The sequence below is a fragment of the Populus euphratica genome, unplaced genomic scaffold (assembly GCF_000495115.2).
Source record: "Populus euphratica unplaced genomic scaffold, PopEup_1.0 scaffold138.1, whole genome shotgun sequence".
In the NCBI taxonomy this organism is placed as follows: Eukaryota; Viridiplantae; Streptophyta; class Magnoliopsida; order Malpighiales; family Salicaceae; genus Populus; species Populus euphratica.
In genome coordinates, this window is record NW_011500027.1 from 339,542 (window position 1) to 365,505 (window position 25,964).

Here is a 25,964-nt window from a genome sequence, read left to right on the forward strand (position 1 = left end):
TTTTCTTTGCTAAAATGATTTTCATAATACCACAATGAATTCTTGCAAAACAGGTTTGTCAGATTGATGTGATTTATTAAATTAGTGGTTCTATCTTGATCGCTTAATTTTCTTATCATATCTGTGGTTGAATTCCATTACCCTTTCCGGCCACCAATGGAGTCGTCTTTATATAGAAAAACCTTTTTTTTTTGTGGATGCTGAAGAGTCTATTTAGTATAATGGAGATACCATAAACCTTTCGCTATTCTAAGTCATACCTCATCTGTTTTAGAACATAAAATTAAAATGTTTCTTTCGATGTGATGCAGCCACTCAATTAGCGTCTTTTGAAAGTTACGAAACTAGAGTTTCTCAAGTTTTGAAATTAAGTTAAATGGTAGAAAAAAATCATGATTTAATAAATTATGAATATCAATAATTCTTATGAAAAATAATATATAAAATATTTTAGTAATTTTTATTTGATAAAATGAGGGTATTATATATATATAATTGTTTAAATGGAATGAAAGTTAAATGAGATAGAGTTTTGAAATTTAATTAAGAAACGAGTCCTAGAAAAATAATGATTGTTTTTTTTTTAAATAAAAAATAAAGCTTCTGGCTTTAATTTGGACATGTTCATGTCCTTGGTTGATGCTAGCTTACAAACCTTACAAGGAATATGACCTACAGAATATGCTAATTAAATTTTGACCTGATTTAAGAGTTGAATAAAAAATTATATTTAATTTTATTATAATATAATCTGATTCATTAATAATTTACATATTTTATGTAGTTATTATATATTCAACACCATTTTATTAGCACCGATATATACACATAAAACATTTCTAACAAAACATTTGGCAGTAAGTTACTGCAATATTAAATTAGTTATCAAATACAAATTATAAGCATTGAATTTCTAATAATGGATTTTATTTTAGAAATTTCTTTAGTGTTATAGTTGAAGTTAATCGTACCATTATTTTTTGCAATCCATTTTACTAACATGGTTACTTTTTACAAATTTAGTCATGAAAACATTACTTTAAAAATCAATGACTTGAAACTTATTTTTCCTCTCTAGAAAAATTAAAGATTAGGATTTTAAATTTCATCACACCATGTCTTATTCATATTTATCATATTAATGCATTAATTTGAGAAAAAAAAAGTTCATCTCATGCATCTTAAATAAGATGTTTTTCTACAAAAAAAAAAAAAAACAACAATTATAAAAACTTGTTTTACAAGAAAAAATAGAATTTTAAAGAAAGATTAAAAAAAAATGTTTGTTCTAGTTTACTAAATGCTTTTTAAAAAAGAAAATAACACGTTACTAATCTTTTTTATGATGATAATTTTAATGAAAAATAAATTCCTATAAAAAAAGACCTATTCAAATAAATGTTAAATTATAACAATATTGTTAACTCAAAATTAAAATTTTCATTCATGATTTCCTAACATAAGAAATTCTTTCAAAACAAATCATAATGCCTCCCTAAATCTAGGGAAAGAGAAAACCACAAAGATAAAATTTGAATTTTCATAATATTAAAATTCACAAAACCTTACAAAAATCATTATCTTAACTATTTCTTTTACAAAACCAATCAAATCTTGATATAAAAGCAGTTATTGAAGATGAGGAGATAAAATGCTTTTTACAAGTAAAACATTAGGTAAATTTTTTATCCAGTTCATCATAATTACTTTTAGCCTTACAAACTATCAGCCAGAAATCATCACAAAAAGAGAAATCTTTATAGATGAATAAATCCTTCAAACCAATTTTTAAAACACACAAAAACCCATACTTCATTTTAATTCAAATTCTCCATTTAAACTATTTCAAAAGCTTTAGAAAGAAAAAAATAATTTCAATGAAAAAATAATTTTAAAAAAATATTTTACTTATTGAAAATATATTTATTTATTATGACCCTTTAATTACATTTACAAAAATCTTTCCTCCAAACTAGTATTTCAAACCTTGCGATTTTTCCAAACCCCAATCTTACTATATGACAATATTTGAGATAATAGGTTTTGCAAAATTTAAACATTTCAAACTTCAATAAAATCATTATTAATAAACATTCTCTATATGCATTATTTAAAATATTCTATATTATTCTGATAGAAAACAACCTCTTCATCAAGTAATTTAATTTTCAATCAATTACCATGTCAAACTTGGTAATCTCATTATGCGTTTTTATTCTTATTGGAATTATCAACAAATATGGTTCAACACCCTTTTCCTTTAAAATTCCATGAGTAGTCACTCCCGTCTATTCTATTTTTCTATTTTGATAATTCCATCGAGACTTTAAATTTACCTAAATGATTTCTTTAATTGTGGGATTACTTTAATTGTATTTATGAAGTAATAAAATCACACATTTTAGTTGAAACTAAATACATTTACTCCAAACAAAATTTTAAACCCTTACAAACTAAGAAACAATTCCCACCAATTCTCCTTTTTGTTTTAAATTTTTTATTCTTTAGATTTGTTTCTTGGTATTTTAACTACAATACCTTGTATGGGTATCCAATCCTTATCAGAAGATGCAATGTAAAATGATAGAACTCATTTGTAGTAGAAACTAAAAGTTCTAAACTTGCTATCATAGAATGGTTAAAGCAACACCAAAATGCTAAGATTATAGACTTAAATCCTCAGCCTAAATTCTTAGCACATAGATCTCATGCTTATGCTTTTATTATCTCAATAAAATCTAAAGAAAAATATTTTAAAATCATGAAGCAATTCCTACAAAGCATCAAAGACCATGATCCCTCTCCATCTTCATTATCCTCAGGTTCTATCATTGGCCTAGCGAATGACGATGAGGATGAGTGTTATGGTATTCTACCTCTTAAACAAAAATCATAAGAAGTCATTGTTGCTGTAAAAACAAAGTATTTTAAAGAACTCGAAAATATTTTGGCTCATTTTATATCTAAGACAATATCCTCTAAATCATCATGTCCATTTTCTTCTATTATCATAAATAGCTAAAACAACTAGCTATCACTTTAACTTTTGTAAAAGTTGATCCTTCACTTACATAAACAACAAACAAATTTTTCAAAAAAAATATATTTTCTTTACAAATTTTTTTTTAAAAAAAAACAATCTTATTTTGCTCTATATAAATAGACACCTCTTAGGCTTTGAAGATATAATTTCATATAACAATTTCTCAGTTTAAGACATAAAAAACTTATCATTTTGTAACATATTCAAAATTTTCTATAACTTTTTGTATTAACATCTCTTATCCTATAAAGAGATCCATACTTTCCGGATATGAAAATGTAAGATCAATGTGTGTGTGTGTATATATATATATATCATACTTAATTTCTATTTAAATTTTTACAAATCTAAATATACTCTGTATTTATTAGAGAATCTTCTCAATTTTAAAATTGTTTCAAATTAACGATCGATTGATCGATCATGATATATAATAGCTAACTAATTTAAATGATATAATCTTTTGGAAAAATGTTATGTAATATATCATTAATTTGATATAATTAAATTTTTTTTTTCACTGTAAAAAATGATAAATCTAAAACACTAACCTTCCTCTAAAAAAATAGTAAGAAAAAGAACTAAAACTTAAACCGCAATTATAAAACATAACATACATGAGATTTAAATTCACCTAAAACTTGAATTGTGTATTGATAAGTTAATATGCATTTATCTTAAAATAAAGATATTGTTTTGAATAAAAAAATTTATTAAAATTGACCTAGACAGATTAAATTGATCAACTCACCAGATGATTTAAACTTGACAAGGCAACTCTCAACCCACTTGATATTGTTTGGTGTGTCGTTTCTCATTTTGTGGGTGGCAAACGGACAATCTAATAACAATTGGTATAATGTTTTCTTACGATTTAGTAATCCAATTAAAACATGAGTTTTCTTCAAGGGGAAATGATTTTGATGGTTACCGAAAATTAAACTTTATACTAAGCATAGATTGCGAAGTGATGTCATTCAAATCGGCTGTTATATTTCATGACCATTAATATTGTTCGTACATGTGTTTTGATCATCTTGCTACTGATGGTTCTGTCTTTGTCGAGCAACCTAGTTTGTTCTTGATGCTAATCTATCCATTTTGTATATTTGGATACGTCAGATTCTTGTATTGTCCTGTTTCTTTGATTTTTTTGATTTTTTTTTCTTGGTTTTTTTCTGGTTAATTAAGGTGAAGGATCATAATTCTTTAATATTATTATATTTACTTTTCATACATGATTATATTCAATTCCTTTTCGCTCAAGATGCGGACCAATGAGCTATGTACAGCAGTAAAACATCAGCTGTTCACAGAGAATTTTAAGATAAAATGCTTTATTTTGACATGTGAATAATAAACTCATTATTTATTAATTATATTATGTTACACGTAAACATTATAAAGTGAATTGGGTTGGTTATATTAAAAAATTATCTTAAATTAAAATTTTAATTATTAAATAAGATGTTATGATATGATTTATATTATTCACTAATATATTTTTAAATAATTTTTTTTTAAATTTTAAATTTATACAATTTTCTTAAATAAATTTTTTTAAAACTTTAAATTTATAATCATTTAATTATTAAAATTAAATTTATAATCAATTAATTATTAAAATTATGATATTACAGTAAAATGTTATACATCCATATCAATTAATTAGTAAAATGTTTTTACAGAGATGACAGTATAAAATACTAACATGCTAAAAAAATATTTATTTATATATAATCAGACTATTAAAACTAGACTACCCTGTTCCTTGCGAGAGCATTGCTAAACAATATAGCTGAAAGAAGTTTATAAACTATGTATTTAGAGTGACTCTAATTTCGATAATAAATAAAATTAATTATGAAATAAATCCCCGACATGTAATTATAATTTAGACCTGATTTGACTAGTTTGTAATCTGCTTGACATACCTTTCGTGATTTTTTTTAATTTTTTTTTATTTGTTTCATGACTTCCTCTTGAGTTCTAATCCATGATGATACTGCAGTGATCAAAACCCACTCAAATGGTAAGCTGATAACAAAGGATTAAGGTTGTCTGCATGCAAAATTTAGCTCCGTTGTAGTGTTGCGTTCCATATGGAGATTGGAAAAAAATTAAATTTCTTTGTTTAAAATTATTTTTTTAGATTTTTTATATGATAATGTCAAAATTTAAAATTATTTTTTTAGATTTTTAGATTTTTTATATGATAATGTCAAAATAATTTTTTTAAATTAAAAAATATTATTTTTATCAATTTTTAAATAAAAAACAATTAAAAAGCAATTATTATTCAACACCGAAAAGTCAGGCATGATGTTATACGAGATGAGAAGCCACTGGATAAATGCCAGTAAAAAAAGAAGAAGCTTGGGATTCACATTCAAGAAAAGGGAAAAGCCGCAGAAGGCAAGCAAGTCAGGCGCAAATCAAGGCTTTGACACCTAAACTAGAGGCGCCGTATGGCAAATTTTATATATATATATATATATATATATTAAAAGTATATTCAGACCAGATTTATATGTGAATCAAAATTCATTTTTTAAGATTATCTTATCTATTGATATTAAGATTTGAATCTGAAATAATTAAAAAATGAAATAAAATTCTTTAATCATCAAATAAATTATCTCTGAAATTTTAAAAGCAGTGATTTGCATTGTTACCCTACACTTTCTAGATAGTCTCTACCTTTATCTCGAAACTTTTTCAAAATTTATTAAAAAAGGTCAAAGTATAATATTTACTATACAAAACTCTATTATTCATTATTTAGTTTTTTGAATAATAGTTCTTAATGAATTTTTTTTTAATGTTCGAAATTACCACAGGTAGCGTAAAATTTCCTTTAGCTAAAAAAAATTTTAATGTTCGAAATTACCACAGGTAGCGTAAAATTTCCTTTAGCTCGTGCCAGACCATGTGGTCCTCGTCAGAAGACCCACTTGCAATCCTACGCATACATTATCCTTCTCTTGCAAATTTGCCCGAGATCGATACCCTTCCTGCATCAAAGCTTTGTAAGAATTTTTTGTTTTTTTGATTTTAATGTATATAAATTAGCTGATTAAATTTTAAATTTATTTTAAATTTTATCGGTTTAAATTTTACAAAACTACCACTAAAAACTTATATTATTAAATTTAGAGCACGTGAGATTAATCTAAATACATACAAACTAATTTAAATATTCATAAAAATAATAATAAAAACTTTATTTTTGTGTTAGATTTTGCTTTTAATCCATTCCATGTTAAAACAAGGTGTTTAGTTATATTTAAAATATTAATTTATATTTATGGGATTTATTAAAATTTATGAGTCACCCAAGAGTTAATAAAAAGTAACATTAACATGTTGAGCTATAAATTTTTTTCCACGTCTTACAGTCATTTTAATCTAAATCATAAAAATAAATACATTTGGATAGACGAGATAATATTTAATATTACAATAGTAATTGTTTATTTTTTATTTTAAAATATTTTAAAATAATATTTATTTATTTTTTAAAAAAATTACACAATATATCAAAATAACGTAAAATTTTTTAAAAAAGATTTAAAAACATGGTTTTAACGCAAAATCACAGTGAGGTAGATTAGGAGTTTTGCCCGTCTCATTGAATTTGCGCCATGGCCAGTTACTTACCTACTTTGAGGTGTCTTGTTAAACATCAGAGAGCCTCAGCAATTCCACTCACAACGTTAAAATCCTTGGAAGCCCAAATCATTGTCAGAATTGGTCGAGCTGGGAATCATACACGTTCGCGACTGCTTTAACAGTGAAAGCAACTTTTATTTTTATATGCTTAAATCAAGGTAAATTAATTTTCACTGACCTAAAGTTCATCGACTTGTCAGTTGTCGCTACTCGCACAGGTTCAAGTTTGGCAGTAGATTTGATCGATCTTGGTTTTGAAAATGTTGGAGTTTTTACATAATCCTTGTCGTTCATGATTATGCAATTAGTGAAGGTGAGATTATATGATTTTTATTTTTATTTTTATGAGTTTATCGACTTGTCAGTAGCTTGGGTTTTCACCAGGCCACTGCATTGTTGGACCTGGGCCGTGGAAATAAATTAACAAATCCATTTTGGGCTTTTCTATCTCTTTTTTTTATAGTAATGGCATTGTGGACCTGGGCCGTTGAAATAAATTAACAAAAAAAGGATGAACTTAGACTGTTAATTTAGCTATAGAACAATATATTATTACGAGTACAACTGATTAAACTATAAGAAACTAGTAAACGATTAATCAAACAAAAAATTAAGAGTTCGACAAAGGAGGTGTTTGGCTATGCATTTGCTAATGCTTTTTAAGTTTTTTTTACTCGAAAAATATTAAATTAATATTTTTTAATAATTTTAATACATTATTATAAAAAATAAAAAAATTATCTTGATATATTTTTAAGTATTATTTAAAAAAGAATAATGCACTGGTGTTTAAGATTATGATTTGTAATTACCTTGATATATTTTCAAGTATTATTTAAAAAAAACCATGCACTGGTGTTTAAGATTATGATTTGTATCTTTAAGATTTGTTAAATTTTTTTAGCTTCGAGTTAAATTGTTTTTGGTATTTTTAGTATGTTATTTCATAAATAAATTTTAAAAAATAAAAATAAAATATTTTTAATATATTTATGAAAAAAAATATTAAGAAAAAACCTCTACCCTGTTAAAAAGCAAGCAAATCTTTATGTCTTCCAGTTCGCTATAGATTAATAAAGATAGATGTGAGAAGAGCAACAGGAGTGGTAATAACAACTTCAGGTGGCAATATGCAATATCCATGTATTTGGTTGACGTGGGCAAAATCTAAGCCCAGCCTTATAAAACACGTCAGCACCCAGGCTTCAGTGCAATTGGACCTTCAGCCTGTTATTCTTCATACTCTTGCGGGCTCATAGAAAAAGAAAATAAAAATCTCTACTCATTTTTTTTATATATTTATTTACGTATTCTTGAGCATGTCATCGATATTAATCTTCTTTCCCAGCAATTATAATATCACATCTCTTACGTTAACATGATTTCTTAAGAAAAAAAATTAATAAATTATTTTTAATATTAATTCAAGATTTAAAACCCTAACCTAAGTAAAAATCAGACAAGAAAAGGAAAGAGGGGGTATAAAGCCATGCTCCAACCTGATTTTATGTGATATTGAATTTTTTTTAGGTTAATATTGATTTTAAAACTAGTATTTTGATTAATTTTATATATTTTAAAATTAATAATTATATAAATTTTCAGTCATGTTAAAAATTATAGAATTCGATCTGATAAATCTTTAAAATACAAAATTAAAACCTAATTAGCTCTATATCTCTAAAAATTGACTTCGAACCATTTTAGTAAGATGGAGAAGAGAGCAAAAAATCGATGAATAGAATCAAGACAACAAGAAGAAACCAAGATCATGGAGAAATTACTTATTTATGCCCAGATCCCATCAGAAAATGAGCAGCCAACTGACTGTCATGTCAAGATCATGAAGGCAGATCTATATTGGACCAGATATCACCAATTCAGCACCCCCTGGAGGCATACAAAGAGCATGCCCCAGGCTTTTAAAATCAAACACGATCCATCTCCCATGCATTCATGCAAATCACTATCTCCAAGCTACCTCCATTGTTAGCTCAACCAGGCATCCACGCTGCCCACGTGAGCAAATGAACAAAACTCAGTTTTATTTTTATTAAAAAATAATATAAATTATATTTTAAAATTTTATTTAATAATTCAGGTTATTAAATTGAATTTATTATTTAACAAGATATTTAAGTTTTAATGATAAAATGATCTTAAATTTAAATTTTATTATCCTTATTTATTTTTGATAAAAATTAATCATAAATTAATATAAATTTATAAAAAATTTGAATTTAAAAAACTTTTACTTGAAAGTGTGTCAAAAAATAATATAAATTATATATTGAGATTTTATTTAACAATTTAAGTTATATGGGTTGTATTGGTTTTTTTGACAACTAAGTTATTAGTTGTTTTTTTAAATTTATTTAAAAATATATCAAAAATAATTTTTTATATATTTTTTTTATAACATCAATATATCAAAATAATATAAAAACATAAAAAATATTTTAAAATAAAAAAACAATTTTATTTTTAAAATAAAAAAACAAAAGAACTCTATACCTACCCACAATTGCAGTGACCTCATGATTAGGCTAAAGCATCGTAAATTAATTGTAAAGTATTAAAAAAAAATATAAAAATTATTTTTCATTTTAAAGATGGATAAATAATATAAAATAAATTTGTATTTAAGATAACTTTAAAGTAATTTTTTTCTTTTATCTCTTTTTATTCTTATCTTGGAAAAGCGACAAAACGTGTACATGCTTGTTACTTATCATTTTGTAAGTAAAAAGTCCTATTTTAAAAGCATTTACAATAGTAAACTAAAACCAACAAAAAAATTATTTTATCTTCACTTTTTTTTTTAAGCATTATATATCAAGAAAGAACAAAGTTCTTCTATTTTTATCCATTAAACTTGTATTTATATTTTATAATTAATACATGCTTGGTATTGTGGTTTTAGGTTGTTTTCAAAAGTATTTTTTAATTGAAAGTGTATTATAATTATATATTTTTTTTATTTTCAAAATTATAAAAAAATTTAAAAAATATTAATTTAATGTTTTTTCAAACAAAAAACACAACTTGTAAAATAATTTAAAAAGCAAAAATAAACACACACTTAATAATAATAGTAGAGTATTTTGTTTTTCAAATAAAAGATTTCCAACGGGGCATTTTTCTCCCCCAAAACTACAGAAACATTCACAACAAAAACAACATTTTCCAACAGTAAAAGTAATTAATTACCACTTGACTCCCATAGTTGAAGTGACACAACCATAATTACCATCCATCTATCCATGCGACTTGTCAGTTAAGTGCACTGCTGGCTGTAAATAATATCATGTTTCCACCATGATTTAATCAATAATAGGTAAACTATAGAAATGGCGAAAATAACATATATGTTTCAAACAATCAAAGTTTTTTTCTTTTTTTGAGTTTTGAAATTGAACCATAGTTGCCAATTCAACTTAAAAAATCTGAAATTATTGCTTCATAATTTTTTTAAATAATCCAAAACATAATTATTTATATGTATCATAATTAATATCCAGATTCATTAAATACTCTATAAACTCAATAAATAAATAAATATTGAATACTCTATAAACTCAATAAATAAATAAAACATCATAAGTGTAGGAATTATAATTGATTAGACCTAAGTTTATTGTTTTTATTGAAAATAATATTTTGTTATATTTTTAAAAATAAATTATTTTTGACATTAACTTAATCAGAATTAGCTAGTGACTAGGTTAAATAAATTCTACCAAATTAATATATTATCAAATTTAATTTAATTAAAAATTATTATATTATTTTTTTAAATGATTTTTTTAACATTAACCAAATCAGAACTAGCTTGGTCACTATTTTAATTAAATTTTATCAAAATAATATATTATAAAATTCAATTCAATTAAAAAAATATTATTTTATTTTTTTAAAATAATTTTTTTATATTAATCCTATCATAATTATCTGGTCACTGGGTTAATTAATTTTAATCCTATCAGAATTATCTGGTCACTGGGTTAATTAATTTTTATCAAATTTATATATTGTAAAACTCAATTAAAAAACCAGCGAATTAAAACTGTAGATCCTAATTTTTCTAGGTCGAGCCGAAACCATATCTTTCTTCAAAGCGAAGCAAGAGGCATTTAATAATATGTCAACCAAACAGACCCCAACTTTATCTATATAAGCTCCCCAATTAAAGACGGGGATCCCTTCCATCTATCATCTCTCTTCTCCCACTTCTCCTCGCACCGTGTTAAAAAAAGCCACCATCAAGAAGAACAACGAAACATGGGGGACGCTTTCTGTTCAGATTGCAAGAAACACACAGAGGTAGTATGCGACCATTCAGCAGGAGACACAGTGTGTTCAGAGTGTGGTCTTGTCTTAGAATCTCACTCGATCGATGAAACATCAGAGTGGAGAACCTTTGCGAATGAATCAGGAGATAATGATCCAGTTCGTGTTGGTGGACCTACTAATCCTTTGTTAACAGATGGTGGCCTTTCTACTGTTATTGCTAAACCTAATGGTGCTTCCGGAGATTTCTTGTCGACTTCTCTTGGTCGGTGGCAGAACCGTGGGTCCAATCCTGATCGTGGGTTGATTCTGGCTTTTAAAACCATTGCAACCATGTCTGACAGGTAAATTTTTTTTGGGTCTTGCTTTATTTGACTGGTTACGAAGTTGTGGAGGTGTTTGGATCTGGTTGGTTGAGGTTAAGGGATACAAGTTTATGGATTGATGGTTTCTTTAGATTTTTTATTTTGATGGATAGGGGAGTTGGATTTGAATCTTGATTTTGATGGGTTTTGATTGGGTGCAATGTTAATGGAATTAGTTGATGGTTTGAGTCCGCGGTTAGGTTGATGAAATTGGGATTGATGGGTCTTAATAGTGATAGTAGAAATGCTAATTCAACGACAAAATGGCATTTTTTTCTTTGAGTAAGGATGGATATTGACTGGAAGGGCTGAAACCCATGGATGATTCGGTTGTTTCTACTGAAGGCCTGTACAATGGAAAAGGTCTATCTTGCATCTTTTAAAATGAGGAATTAGGATTAAATTCAGCTTCAGTTGAATTGATGGAATAAGCTTCCAGTTGTCAGTGTGCTGAAAAGATTGTGTATGTAGCCATTCCAGTTTGATTATGTTTATACCTCATAAACATTTTGGAAAAGGTCTATCTTGCATCTTTTAAAATGAGGAATTAGGATTAAAAGTGCAGCTTCAGTTGAATTGGTGGAATAAGCCTCCAGTTGTCAGTGTGCTGAAAAGATTGTGTATGTAGCCATTCCAGTTTGATTATGTTTATACCTCATAAACATTGTGGAAAAGGTCTATCTTGCATCTTTTAAAATGAGGAATTAGGATTAAAAGTGAAGCTTCAGTTGAATTGGTGGAATAAGCATCCAGTTGTCAGTGTGCTGAAAAGATTGTGTATGTAGCCATTCCAGTTTGTGCGTTCAATTTAATGAAAGTTCATGACTTGCTAATGGTTTGGTGGTTTTGGTTTGTGTTGGTTAGATTTGGGGTTTTGTTGGATGTTTGTGCTGTGGATTTGATTTTACATGAGAGGGATTTGAATTGGGATCCTCCTGCATTTGGTCTAGTTCTGATGTTGTAGCGGGGGGGGGGGGGGGGGGGGGGGGGGGGGGGGGGGGGGGGGGGGGGGGGGGGGGGGGGGGGGGGGGTGTTGTTTATTGAAATTTTAGGTATTTAGAAATATGAATTCCTCCCCTAGAAGGGATTTGTTGAAGTGAGGGGGAATGGATATTAATTTAAACTATATCATCTGGGTTCAAATAAGATTTATGAATGTCGTTATAGAAGAGGTGGACTTGGGTTCCAACTTGATTAGTCTGTACCTTTTCACGCTGTGTATTCTTCACGGAACAAAGTTCTACACTTCAAAGAGTGCTGGCATTATTTTACTGAATTCTCTCCTTCCATGCACATACATTCTTTGTGCAATGATGTTTTTGAAGAAATACACTATTGCAAAGTCATTGCTAATTTGTGAAATTTCCTTTTCAGGTTGGGCCTTGTTGCAACAATCAAGGTATTCAGACTTGATATTTGTACATTGTTATTACCACTTATGGTTTCAACAGTGTCTTTAAAACATCCTCTTATGAATATGGCATTAAACCTTAACTATCATGTAAATGAAGTATGTTTTCTTGGTATTTCTAGAGTATTACCAGGGAATGAGCCATATATATTGTTCCACCCAGATTTGTCCTTTTCCAGCATTCTTAAAATGTATAGGCACATTCTTATGAAGTTATGATACACGAGCATATTCTTAAATCTCTATGGCTCAATTGGAATGAAGTGACTGGTTTTTGTGGATACGATTAAATCTCATGTAAACGAATGAGACTGTAATATAGGAGATCCTTTTTTTTATTCCCGATGCATCACTTGTGAAGGGAATTTCAATGCCTGGCATGTAAATAGAGCTGCATTATATTTGCTATTACGGTATGATTGATAAAGCCTCATCTACATGAAGCAAGTGTGAAATTCAAATATTTTGATAACTGTTCACTCTTGTCATCCAAGCAGAAAGAGACTCACCCATCTGTGGGGAGAGAAAAGTGAGTGAGTTTTGATGAGATAACATGTTGTTATGCACTTCTATTGCAAGCTTATGGAGAATTACATAATTCTTATCTAGGCATCTAAAATTACAATGAATAGAACAATCACAAATATTAAAAGCGCTTCCCCATCTCTTTCTCTTATGAGGAAGGGTTTGGATGCTTTTCTTGTTTGGTTGTTCACGAGAATTTCCCCTAATGTTTCTTTTTCCTTCTCCGGCGATGCATTTATCATAATATTGAAGGATCGGGCTAATGAGATCTATAAGAAGGTGGAGGATCAAAAGTCCAGTAGAGGAAGGAATCAGGATGCTTTATTGGCTGCTTGCCTCTATATTGCTTGTCGACAAGAAGACAAGCCCCGAACTGTAAAGGGTACCGCCTAACATCCTTTTAACATCTGGATGTTTCATGATTTAATCTTTCCTAAGTGTTTGAGCTTCCCTGAACCTCTGGATTTCAACTAGAAATTTGCTCTGTCGCCAATGGAGCCACAAAGAAGGAAATTGGCCGAGCAAAAGAATACATAGTGAAACAACTGGGTTTGGAGGCAGGCCAGTCTGTGGAGATGGGAACTATACATGCTGGGGATTTTATGGTGTGTCCCCCCCCCCCATAAAATGCTGTGTTAGTTTCATTGTTTATTTACAGACAGCGTTTCTTATTGTTATTGTAAGCACCATTTGCTATTAACTTTGGTGTCAACTTGATCTGTAGAGACGTTTCTGTTCCAATCTTGGAATGTCTAATCATACATTTAAAGCTGCCACAGAAGCTGTTAAGACGTCGGAACAGTTCGATATAAGGTATTTACAAGTTTATCAGATTACCTTTACTTACTTGAAAAGCTATGGTTTCCTCTCTTTTTCTCACTTAACCCACTAAAGGAATCTGACATTGATTGCCCCTCATGACTTCTGCTTAATAACTGTTGTGAAATCCATAAACTTTAGATTAAGAAGAAATAATTCAAAGACCTGGCAAAGAAAATAGTCTTTAAATCTGTGTTCTATTAACCTATTAAACTTTTGGATCAATCTAAGTTGTTCAACTAATATGGCTGCCACCCTTTTTTTCTCTTTCTGAATAATGATTACATCGTTTCAAAGCTATCCACAACTTTGTGGTTGTGCCATGCCCTGCTAATTTTCAAATTTCTCTTCTTGCATGCAAGAGGAAGGGAGAGAAAGTTGCTAATTTGGGTGCTGATGATTGTTTACAGAAATCAACTTGTTTGTGGACACAATATATTTTAGCTGATGTTGACTGCCGTTGACATCCCCCCCCCCCCCCCAAATAAAAAAAAAAAAACCCTCTAATGACTTGTAATGCTTGCAGGAGGAGTCCTATATCAATCGCAGCAGCTGTTATTTATATAATAACTCAGCTTTCAGACGACAAGAAGCCTCTCCGAGGTTTGATGATCGTCTCTAACTCTTTTTATGAAGTGGAAACAAATGGCCTAGTGTTGGATAAAACCAGATATTTCAGAAAAAACCCTATTCTATCAGTTTTAGTTAGACAAGCCATCCAGTATTCTAGATTTTAAATACCGCTGGATACCCATGTTTTAGTAATTTAACTGCTTGAGTTTCAAAACGTGCAACTGATAGTAGTGGCTTGGATGCAGATATTTCACTAGCAACTGGAGTTGCTGAAGGAACAATCAGAAATTCGTACAAGGATCTCTATCCCCACGTATCAAAGATAATACCAACATGGTATGCGAATGAGGAAGATCTGAAGAACCTTAGCAGTCCTTGAATTATAGAGTGAAAAAATACCTGGAAGACTGGAGCCTTCCATTACGGATGGTATTAAAGAAACTGTTGAGGCATACAAAGGAAGCCCTCTCATCATTGTTTATTTAGTTCTGCAGTCAATTGCACCTTTAATTCAGTGGTAGAAAGGAAAAGGAAAAGAAACAGTAATCAACTTTAATTTATACTTGCTGCAGCAGCAGCAGCAATTTTAATTTAATTTTGATGTGTATTGTTATTATTCTTCTTCAAATGGTAAGCTCAGGTTTTCAACTCATTTCTCTTTGTTTTGTATTTGGATGATCTCGTTTTTGCACATGTTAATTTGTGTTATTAATCTTAGCCACAACCTGGAGGGATATGTTGGCTCGGGAATCTGAGTTCGTCTTTTGATATTTTTTTAATGATGCTATTTAAATAGTATTTCTGTGTTTATAATTATTTTTTAAATATTTTTTATATTAAAATATATTAAAAAAATTATGAATTGTTTGAAACAATTGAAAATAGATAAAATCAGATGAAATCGTGTAAAATCATGATTTCAAGATTGATTTTGTGATTGTGCCAAAATGAGGTGCTGAAATAAAATCCCTCCCTCATGTCCAGTTGTCAGGTGCCTATTGGATGTTTTTTGCACAGTCACAGACTTATGTGAGTTTCTTCACTTCAAGGAATTAATTCATTGTCTTCAATCTTCACAAATCACAAAGTACAAAATACTCTTTCTAAGTTTCCCAACTAAACAAATCCCTAATCGGCAACCATAACAGCGGTGATAACGATCTTTATCCTCCACAAAAGCAGTCAATGACAGTATTCACGGTCCAGTGACTCCAGTCTTCACTCCTTCCTTTTCTCAATGTCCATGTTAACTTTACTCGTGCTTGCAGTTTTAAAGCAAAAATTAGTTGCTTAATCTTACTTCGTTTTCTATTCTTAAGATTTTGATTCCTTGATGTGGTTAATTTTCACAACAAAACGATTTCTTTTATATTCTTTTTTTTTTCTAGTGTTATTTAAAGGCTCTTCATTGCTTTATGTGATTAGCTTGTTTAAATAGACCGACCTTTACAAGAACTTCTGTTATTAAAGGTCTTTTATGTCTTTCTATTCTAATTCTTAAACCAATCTTGGTTGTAATATCAATCTCTTAGTTCAAAAGATAATAAAAATGAATTGAAAATAGTAAATGCAAAAGAGGATGCATTTCAGTAACGGAGAGAAAGATCATGTGGCTTTGAAAAAATGTATCCATATTTGGCTTGAAAAACATGTATCTATATAGTTTAAATATTTCATCATATTTAGTGGTTCAAAAATTCATGCTTCCACTGTATAGTTCAATAAGATGTTCTAACCAACAGGCAATAAGTATGAATTTTTTTTTATGTATTTTAAATTTTTTTATAATTTTATGATCCGTTTTCACGATCCGAGTTTGTTTAATATTTTTTGTGCCGTGTTAAAATCATGATTTTAACAACTTTGGACACGAGCACTTTCACCCTTGTTATTTAAAAACTTCAATATGAAAATAAAATCCCCCCCTCATATCCAGTTGTCAGGTGCCTATTGGATGTTACTCATGTGACTTCCCTAATCAGCAACCATAACAGCGGGTGATAACGATTTCCATCCTCCACAAAAGCGGTCAATGACAGTATTCACGGTCCAGTGGCTCCAATCTTCACTCCTTCCTTTCCTCAGTGTCCATGTTAACTTTACTCGTGCTTGCAGTTTTAAAGCAAAAATTAGTTGCTTAATCTTACTTCGTTTTCTATTCTTAAGATTTTGATTCCTTGATGTGGTTAATTTTCACAACAAAACGATTTCTTTTACATTTTTTTTTTCTAGTGTTATTTTAAAGGCTCTTCATTGCTTTATGTGATTAGCTTGGTTAAATAGACCGACCTCTATAAGAACTTCTGTTATTGAAGGTCTTTTATTTCTTTCTATTCTAATTCTTGAACCAATCTTGGTTGTAATATCAATCTCTTAGTTCAAAAGATAATAAAAATGAATTGAAAATAGTAAATGCAAAAGAGGATGCATTTCAGTAACGGAGAGAAAGATTATGTGGCTTGAAAAACATTTATCTATATAGTTTAAATATTTCATCATATTTAGTAGTTCAAAAATTCATGCTTCCACTGTATAGTTCAATAAGATGTTCTAACCAACAGGCAATAAGTATGAATTTTTTTTATGTATTTTAAAATTTCTTATGATTTTACGATTTTATAATCTGTTTTTACAATCTGAGTTTGTTTAGTATTTTTCGTGCCGTGTTAAAATCATGATTTTAACAACCTTGGGCACGAGCACTTTCACCCTTGTTATCTAAAAACTTCAATATAAATTTTACTGATTTTAATTATAGTTTTTTTTAATTAACTTTTTTATTTTTATTTTTTAATATTAATTATTTTTAAAAGTATTTTTGAGAAAAAAACTAAATTAGGTATTGTTCAAAATTTTTAAAAATTTTTAAAAAATTAATTTGAAGTGAATAAAAAAACATAAAAAAACTCAAATTTATTCAAAAACTCTTTTAAAACACAAAAAAATAAGTTTTTAGTGTGGTTTTGCTTTAGGATAGGTATTGTTGGGCAACGCGGTCCAATTATATTTTTAAGATTTTTAATTTTTAAATTAATAATATTTTTATTATTTTGATATGTTGATATTAAAAATAAAAAAATTATTTTAAATAATTTTTTTTTAAAAATCATTCAGTCTATATCACACTCCCAAATATTATCTAATTTGTAATAAATGACTGTAAGAATATGAGATTATCTAATTTGTAATAAATGACTGTAAGAATATAAATAACACAAGAGATGTTAAAAAAAAATAAAAAATTACCTGTACAACATTATAGTAAGAAGATATTTATAACCTGGTGCGAGAATAACAAACATATCATCCGCGTGTGTAGGATAAAGTTAATCGAATGACCAAACAGATTGAAAAATAACAACTGGCGGGAACTTCCCGGTCACGCAACAAAAAACTGTACTGTACTGTTACAACGAATACTGCCTCCTCACCAGTCACTGCGTCGCCAAAAAAAAGTCTCAGAGAGAGAATGAGAGGCAGAGTCATGGTAGACAAAGACAACGGCGACTTCTTGATGACGGAACAGCCAAGAGGAAGAGGAAGGGAAAGGCGCAAAGGCAGAGGTCTCAGACTCGGAGGACGAGGAGAATCAAGGCAACAGACACTACTCCATGACGAAGAAGAAGAGGAAGAGGGTGGGATTGACCGAAATGTCCTTCAACTCTTCACTCCTCTTCGCTGTCAGTATTTCCTCTATCCTTAAGCCGTGCTAAAAATTTACGTTATATGATTTTGAATGCGAGTTTTTCTTTTTTAATCAACCAGGGATATAAGATTTTTAAGGTTTTTTTATTTTTTTTTAATGGAAAACAACCAAACAAGGCCTAAGGCCTAGGGTTTATGCTTCTTTGGCGTAGCACAAAAGAGAAACTAAAATGATGAGATTTGTGCATATTAACCAAGAATGATTCCAAACAGACCGTAATAAAGTAAATAGAAAGATGGAAGATATTTGTTAACTTTGTTATTGTTTTATTTATCTATTTCAATATTCAATTATTAATGTAAATGATGTAGCTGTAGAGGGTTGGAGTGTTTTGTTGAGTGGAGTGCATGAAGAAGCACAAGAAGATGATATTCTCACTCTATTTGGTGCTTATGGCCACATCAACAACTTGCATCTCAATCTTGATCGCCGCACCGGATTTCTTAAGGTAATTATTATTAACCAATTGAAAATAAAATATTTAAGTTTAATTTGTGAGTGCGGCAATGTCTGGTAGAGAGTTTAGGAGTTTGATAATGTATTGTTATTTGTTTGTAGTTATTTTTTTTTCCGGTAGAAAGTGTTTGTTGTGTTTTTTATGCTTAGTTATAAAACTCCATCCAGTCAAGCAAATCCACCTGGTGATTTGCTGATCCGGAGCCGGATCCACTGGGTTTTACTTCGAACCTTTTATCTTAAACCAAAATGAGGTTATTTTGAGTTTTGTTTTTGTTTTTTTTTAAACATCATAGCTTATGTTGATCCATAGGTCTATCTACCCAACATACAACCCGAGTTTTGGTTCAAGTCAACCCTAGATTGGGTTTGATTTTTATAGATTTGAAATGTTTAGGTGGATATAAAAATTGGTGGAAGATTATTATTGCGCGTGTGACCAAGATTAAAATTCTTATAATTGTGGATCGTGGGGGTGCTTAATATTTTATGAATATTGGTCATGATTGTTACCAAGTAGGGGATCCTTGCATTTGTTGCCAATGGATTTGCAACTTGGGAATTGGATATCCTTATTCTGATAGGACTTGCTATGTGTGAGGTATCAAGAACAAACCCTTGAAAAACATTAGAGAATGGTGATGGTTGAAGATATGCTCCACTCCTTGATAAATTATTTCGCAGGTTTTGTAAATAATATATCGGGATGTTTCTACTTGTAGATATTGAAAAGGTAAATTCTTTGTTCAGGGGTATGCTCTGATAGAATATGAGAACTTTATGGAAGCTCAAGCTGCTATATCTGGAATGAATGGGACTAAACTCTTATTTCGGACCATCTCTGTTGACTGGGCTTTCAGCACTGGTCCTTTCGAAGGGAGGAGGTCTGCTTGTTTTCATGAATTATCATATGCTGTAGCTATATTTGGTGTTAGCCTAACCTGTAACCCTTTCTCAGCTTGAAAAAAGCTCTCTTTTGGCCTTGAAAAAATCATAGCAGATTTACCTTTTCTGTTCCGAGGATGTGGTCGAAAGTTGATGATTTAATTGTTACTTTACTTCCCTGCCAGATCATTTGACACACACCGTTCAAGGAGCCCAAGGAGACACCTAGCTTAGCACCGGAAGACAGGCAATAAGTTGAGAGGGGATGGGTTGTCCATACTCTCACAGGGATGTTAATATGCTATCCATCAACATGTCTTCTAGTTTCAAAATCTCAATTTCATAAACAAGCCCAGGATTTCATGCTAGCTTGTCAGTAAAAAGTATTGAATCAGATTGAATATTGATTCATGTTACCTTTATTCTGGAGTTGAAACTTGAAAATCCTCTCTGGATTCGGTGCCTGTTTTAGAATATGACAGAGATTACGTTTTCAAAATGTTTCACTCAGAAACATATTATAATAATGTTTTTTATTTTATTTTTTAAAACTCCTCGTGTTTTTTTCTTAAAAAAAGAAAGGTTAATGTTACTTTTCAGCTCTTGATATTCAGAGCAGCTTAGACCCACTTAGTCCTGTGACCTCAATTTTATAGTTCAGTTTATGGGTGGGCATGAAATTTGTTTTGACATTCCATTTAGCCTGGCCTTTACGCTGGATATTTGTATACAGTAACTATTAAAATTAGTTGTTAATTTCAGGGTAATGTTTATTCCCTGATTTCTATAAATAAAGATTTGTATAATTATTAATTTCAAAACTTATAAAATTAGTAGAGATATGCGCATCCTGATTTAGAATTAGAATAGGGTGTGGGTTTGTTTTCTGCAGAACAGTACCTGTTAATTGTTACCTTCCAGTTCCCATTCATAAGATCCCTAGCAATCGACATTTTCATGAGACCCAAAACCAGATTACACGGATAAAAGCCCAAGTCCACAAAAGGCCTTCAGGCCTAGCTAAAGCAGGGCATAAAGCTAGCAATTGAGGACACACGGGTTCTTTCCAGCCCATAGAACAGCCACAACCCAAGATCAAAACCCATCAGAAGAGTATCCCTCAGCCCATCTCTTTGAGAATGCACGGATAAATAATAAGAAAATTACCATCTTATTTTATTTTTAAACAATAAAATAATATTTTTCATAATATTCTCTATTTTTGAAAAAAAACCCGAAAGAAAAAAATGAGATAAGAAAATAAAAGAAAGAAAGAAAGAAAAAGTGGGATTTCTCTCAGCTTCCTTGTTAGCTGTTAAACTGCAGGCTCAGAGTTCAGGGAGGCTAGAATAGACCTTGCCATCCCATGACCAATCGTGCCTTGACACTTGACACGATGAGATCAGGGTCACGACTCCTGGCATGGCAGCTTTGCCAGGGTACTTTGCAGGACAATCAATAAAGATGCGAAACAATTCTAGTTACATTATAGCGATGCGTGGTAGTTGGCATAAAGTCGCAACAGGGGGGACTACGGTTTGGTACTTACAGCTTAACGGCTTGAATCGACTCCTGGCTCATAAGCTTTTTATCGGGTCGCTATTGGTTATTCAGTTTCTCCCTGTCTTGTATTAAGTTTTTTTTTCCCCAGTTAAAAATAGTGTTTTAAAAAATATTGAATTTATTTTCTTGAAATTAATTTCTTGGATGTATTTATTTATATTTTTTTAATTTTTTTATATTAAAAATAAATTTTTTAAAATAAAAAATATTATTATGATATTTTTCAAATACAAAATAAATACTTTTAAAAATATCCTTTGCTACGAGACAAAGGTCATAATGCCCTCCTTTGCCGGCTGAGTCTGAAAGAGAAATAGCCTACAACCAAGACACCAGTTTATCCATGACCTAGTTAACAATCTTCAAAAGGTGTGGAAAATTACAGTAGCTTTCTTACATCATATACTTTTTTTGTTTTTTTTTTTTTTCTGTTTGTTCATTTTTTGTTTTGTATTTTGTATTTTTTTTTCTCTCTTTTTTAGGCTTTACATATTTTTTTCTTTTTTCTCCAAGATTGTCTTTTTTTAATTCTTTTTTTATGTTTTATAAATTCTTTTTTAATTTTTTTAATATTAAACCAGTTGAAAATTTTATTATGTAGTTTTTTTAAAAAAACATTATGGATTATTACAATATTTTTCTAAATCATTTTTTTTAATTTTTTTTTCAAAATAATCTTTGTCAATTTTACTTTGTAATTTTTTTTAAAATACCATGGATTATTACAATGTTTTTTCACATGATTTTTGTTTTGTTACAGTGTTTCTTCCCGTGTTTTTTAATTATTTTTTATCAATTTTTTTCATATTGAATTGACTAAAAATTTTTAATTTTTTTTTTGAATTTCCTCATGAAACATCATAGATTGCTACAATATTTCTTTACATAGTTTTTTTATTTTGTTTTTTTGTTATAATTTTTTCTAATTTTTTTGTTACTTTTATTTTTTAAATATTAATCTAATTAAAAATTTAATTTTATAATTCTTTTTAAAAAATTATAAATCATAATAATTTTTTTCTATATAATTTCTTTTTCACAGATTTACAATAGCATACAAGTATGACATGAACCAGTAACATCACGCGGACATCACATCTACTAAAAAAATAAAAAATAAAAAATAATGTGCTGTGCCAGCTGAATCAATCAAGGCAGAAATAAAGAATCCTGTTGCACAGCTTTGAATGGATGCCTCTTTGTAAAGTTCTCTTTCCAGCACATTTCAGCCTTTTCAGGCCAACAAGTACGTGATTTTAACAAAAGGACTTGGCATTTTGCTTCTCTAGTCGGACCCATCTCCCTTTCCAATTTGCCTTTGTCTTCTGAACATTGCTTTTAAAAAGTACTTGCACAATTGCTGCTTTACTACCACCCTAGCTTATGTCAGCCGCATCAAGCCTCCTCTTTTTTTTTTTTTTTTTTTTTTAATTATTACTATGGTTAAACATTACTTTTAAAAATTCCTGATTTTTTTTATTTTTTAGTTATTTTTTAATTTTTATATCATTTTTTATGTCTTAAAACTAAAAATAAATTCTAAAAAACTAAAAAATTATTATTTTAAAACATCCATAAATAATTTTTTTTTCTAAAAAGATATGCATGTATAACTAATTATTATCAAATATAAAAATTTTAATTTTTTTTATTAATATAGATGTTCATAATATTTTATGAGTATCTTAACTAATTTTATAGTTCTCAAGTTAATAATTATATAAATTTTTAAACATTTTAAAATTAATAAAATTTAAATTAATAACATAAAATAATAAATTTTAAAGAATAAATTCAAAACTATACTTACATTGATACCATCGCAACAGGGGGGACTACGGTTTGGTACTTACAGCTTAACGACTTGAATCGACTCCTGGCTCATAAGCTTTTTATCGGGTCGCTATTGGTTATTTCTGTCAACCCACTAGTTTCTCCCTGTCTGGTAATAAGTTTTTTTTTCCCTAGTTAGAAATAGTGTTTTTAAAAATCTTTAATTTTTTTTCTTGAAATTAATTTCTTGGATGTATTTATTTAGATTTTTTTAACGTGTTTATATTAAAAATAAATTTTTTAAAATAAAAAAAATATTATTATGATATTTTTCAAATACAAAAAATATCATTTGTTACTAGACAAAGTTCATCATGCCCTCCTTTGCCGGCTGAGTCTAAAAGAGAAGTAGCCTATAACCAAGACACCAATTTATCCATGACCTAGTTAACAATCTTCAAAAGGTCTGGAAAATTACAGTAGCTTTCTCACATCATATACTTTTTTCGTTTTTTTTTGTTTGTTCATTTTTTGTTTTGTATTTTTTCCCTTTCTTTTTCTCTTTTTTAGGCTTTACATTTTTTTTCTCTAAGATTGTTTTTTAATTTTTTTTTAATATTAAATCAGTTGAAAATTTTATTATATAGTTTTTACTTTAAAATCTTATGGAGCACTAAAATGTTTTTCTAAATAAATTTTTTATGATTTTTTTTCTTTTTCAAAATGATATTTGCCGATTTTACTTTGTAGCTTTGTTTTTAAAATATTGTAGATTGTTATAATATTTTTTCAAATGATTTTTTTGCTAGAGTGTTTCCCTACATGTTTTTTTTTAAAAAATTATTTTTATTAATTTTTTTAAATATGAAGAAGTTGGTTGTGAATTCAGCTTTAATTTTTTTCAAATATTTTTTTTTGTTTTTTTTCCAAAATTATCTTCTTTTTTTTTTTTAATTTTTTTGTGTTTTTTTGAAATCATTTTTGTTAATTTTATTTTTTTATATAAAGTAAGTTGAAAATTTAGTTTTGTAGTTTTTTTCTTTAAAATAAGGTGGATTGCTACAATGTTTCTCCACATATATTTTTTTTTAAAATTTTTTTTAGAATTGTCTTTATTAATTTTTTTTTCATATTAAGATGACTGAAAATTAGCCTTATAGTTTTTTTTAAAAAAATATTATGGATTACTACAGTGTTTCTCTATATAATTTTTTTGTTATGATTTTTTTTTAAATTATCTTTATAAATGTTTTTGTTATTTTTTTTAATATTAAACCCGTTAAGAATTATAAGTGTAAATTTTTTTATGAAACACTATAGATTACTACGATATTTTTTTGTGTAATTTTTTTGTTTTGTTTTTTGTATCATTTTTTTTAAAAAATTATAAATCATAATAAGTTTTTTCTATATAATTTCTTTTTCACAAATTTACAAGTATGACACGAACCAGTAACATCACGCGGACATCACATCTGCTAATAATAATGAATCAATCAAGGCAGAAACAAAGAATCCTCTTGCACAGCTTTGAATGGCTGCCTATTTGTAAAGTTCTCTTTCCAACACATTTCAGCCTTTTCACCCCAACAAGTACGTGATTTGAACAAAAGGACTTGGCATTTTGCTTCTCTAGTCGGACCCATCTCCCTTCCCAATTTGCCTTTGTCTTCTGAACGTTGCTTTTAGAAAGTACTTGCACACTTGCTGCTTTACTGCCACCCTAGCTTACGTCAGCCGCATCAAGCCTCCTCCTTTTTATTTATTTATTTATTTATTATGGTTAAACATTACTTTTAAAAATTCCTGATTTTTTTTATTTTTTATTTTTTTATTTTTATATCATTTTTTATATATTAAAAATAAAAATAAATTATAAAAAACAAAAAAAAATATTATTTTACAATATCAATGAATAAAAGAAATTCTTTCTAAAAAGACATGTGTGTATAACTAATTATTATCAAATATAAATATTTTTATTTTTATTAATATAGATGTTCATAATATTTTATTAGCACTTTAACTAATTTTTAGTTTTGAAGTCGATAATTATATAAATTTTTAAAGATTTTAAAATTAATAAAATTCAAATTAATAACATAAACTAATAATTTTTAAAGAATATATTCAAAACTATACCGACATTGATATCTTTGTTAGCTTGTTACTAATGTTTGAATATTATTTTAATAAATTCTTGAATAAAAAACATCACGCTAAAAAGACACTTCTCCATCATGTGGACTCCAGCTCGTTGTTCCCGAACATAAATGCCTTTGTTAACGTGTCGTTTTCGTGCACGTGCTTCGTTGTCAAAGTGGTGATTCCCTCCTTTAAAAAGACAAGTGTGTGTCTCTTTTGGCTCTTCCTTTGGCAAGACGTGTCGTGTCCTCCATGGAAGGGTCACTTTCTTAGCTCTTACTGAGTTTCGTGTAATTAAACTGGACCACACACGTCAGTCGAACAAAAACTCATGGGTTGACTATTTAAACCGTGTATATAGAAGACCCTGTCAAATTCGATGGAACCCGGCGACAACTTGTCGTTCAAACCGACAATTTAAATTCTCAAAAATTATTTACTGCGAGGCATATTTGATATCAAATTAAAAATGAAATTTAATTAAGATTTTGTTGGACAATGTTTCCGGTAATAAATTTAAAAGAAATTCCTGGTTAGCTAAATTATTAAACCTACAAGAAGTTTTATATTGAAAGATTATTATAAGTATTTTTAGTAATTTAATTAGTGGTATTTCGAAAAGTACTAATGCAGTAGAGTACCGGGGAGACTTGATTTTGTATAAAAATACATGCAAGCGCTCGAGTTAATCATAAAATAATATTTTAAATAAGAAAAAATGGCTTGCCTAGGGTAGGG

General features: G+C 28.8%; 2 protein-coding genes and 1 long non-coding RNA gene across 3 annotated transcripts in view; 2 read left to right on the top strand and 1 right to left on the bottom strand.

Annotated features, from left to right (window-relative positions):
- The window catches only part of LOC105142248 (uncharacterized), a 24,488-nt gene extending 11,750 nt beyond the window's left edge, over window positions 1-12,738 (bottom strand). Inside the window, exon 1 of the long non-coding RNA XR_845525.1 lies at window positions 12,495-12,738. This is a non-coding gene — a long non-coding RNA (uncharacterized LOC105142248). The remainder of the gene's footprint in view (window positions 1-12,494) is intronic.
- On the top strand, window positions 10,881-15,364 carry LOC105142246 (transcription initiation factor IIB-2-like). The gene is made up of 7 exons (XM_011049782.1): window positions 10,881-11,349; window positions 12,745-12,769; window positions 13,559-13,688; window positions 13,781-13,911; window positions 14,031-14,119; window positions 14,652-14,728; window positions 14,944-15,364. The coding sequence occupies exons 1-7, from the start codon at window positions 10,997-10,999 to the stop codon at window positions 15,075-15,077; spliced, it is 939 nt and encodes a 312-aa protein (XP_011048084.1). The 5' UTR covers window positions 10,881-10,996; the 3' UTR covers window positions 15,078-15,364.
- Window positions 15,365-18,072: 2,708 nt separating this feature from the next.
- On the top strand, window positions 18,073-20,224 carry LOC105142250 (RNA-binding protein 8A-like). The gene is made up of 4 exons (XM_011049786.1): window positions 18,073-18,378; window positions 18,716-18,852; window positions 19,611-19,744; window positions 19,931-20,224. Exons 1-4 carry the CDS (start codon window positions 18,168-18,170, stop codon window positions 19,977-19,979), a joined length of 531 nt encoding a protein of 176 aa, XP_011048088.1. The 5' UTR covers window positions 18,073-18,167; the 3' UTR covers window positions 19,980-20,224.
- Window positions 20,225-25,964: the final 5,740 nt, after the last annotated feature.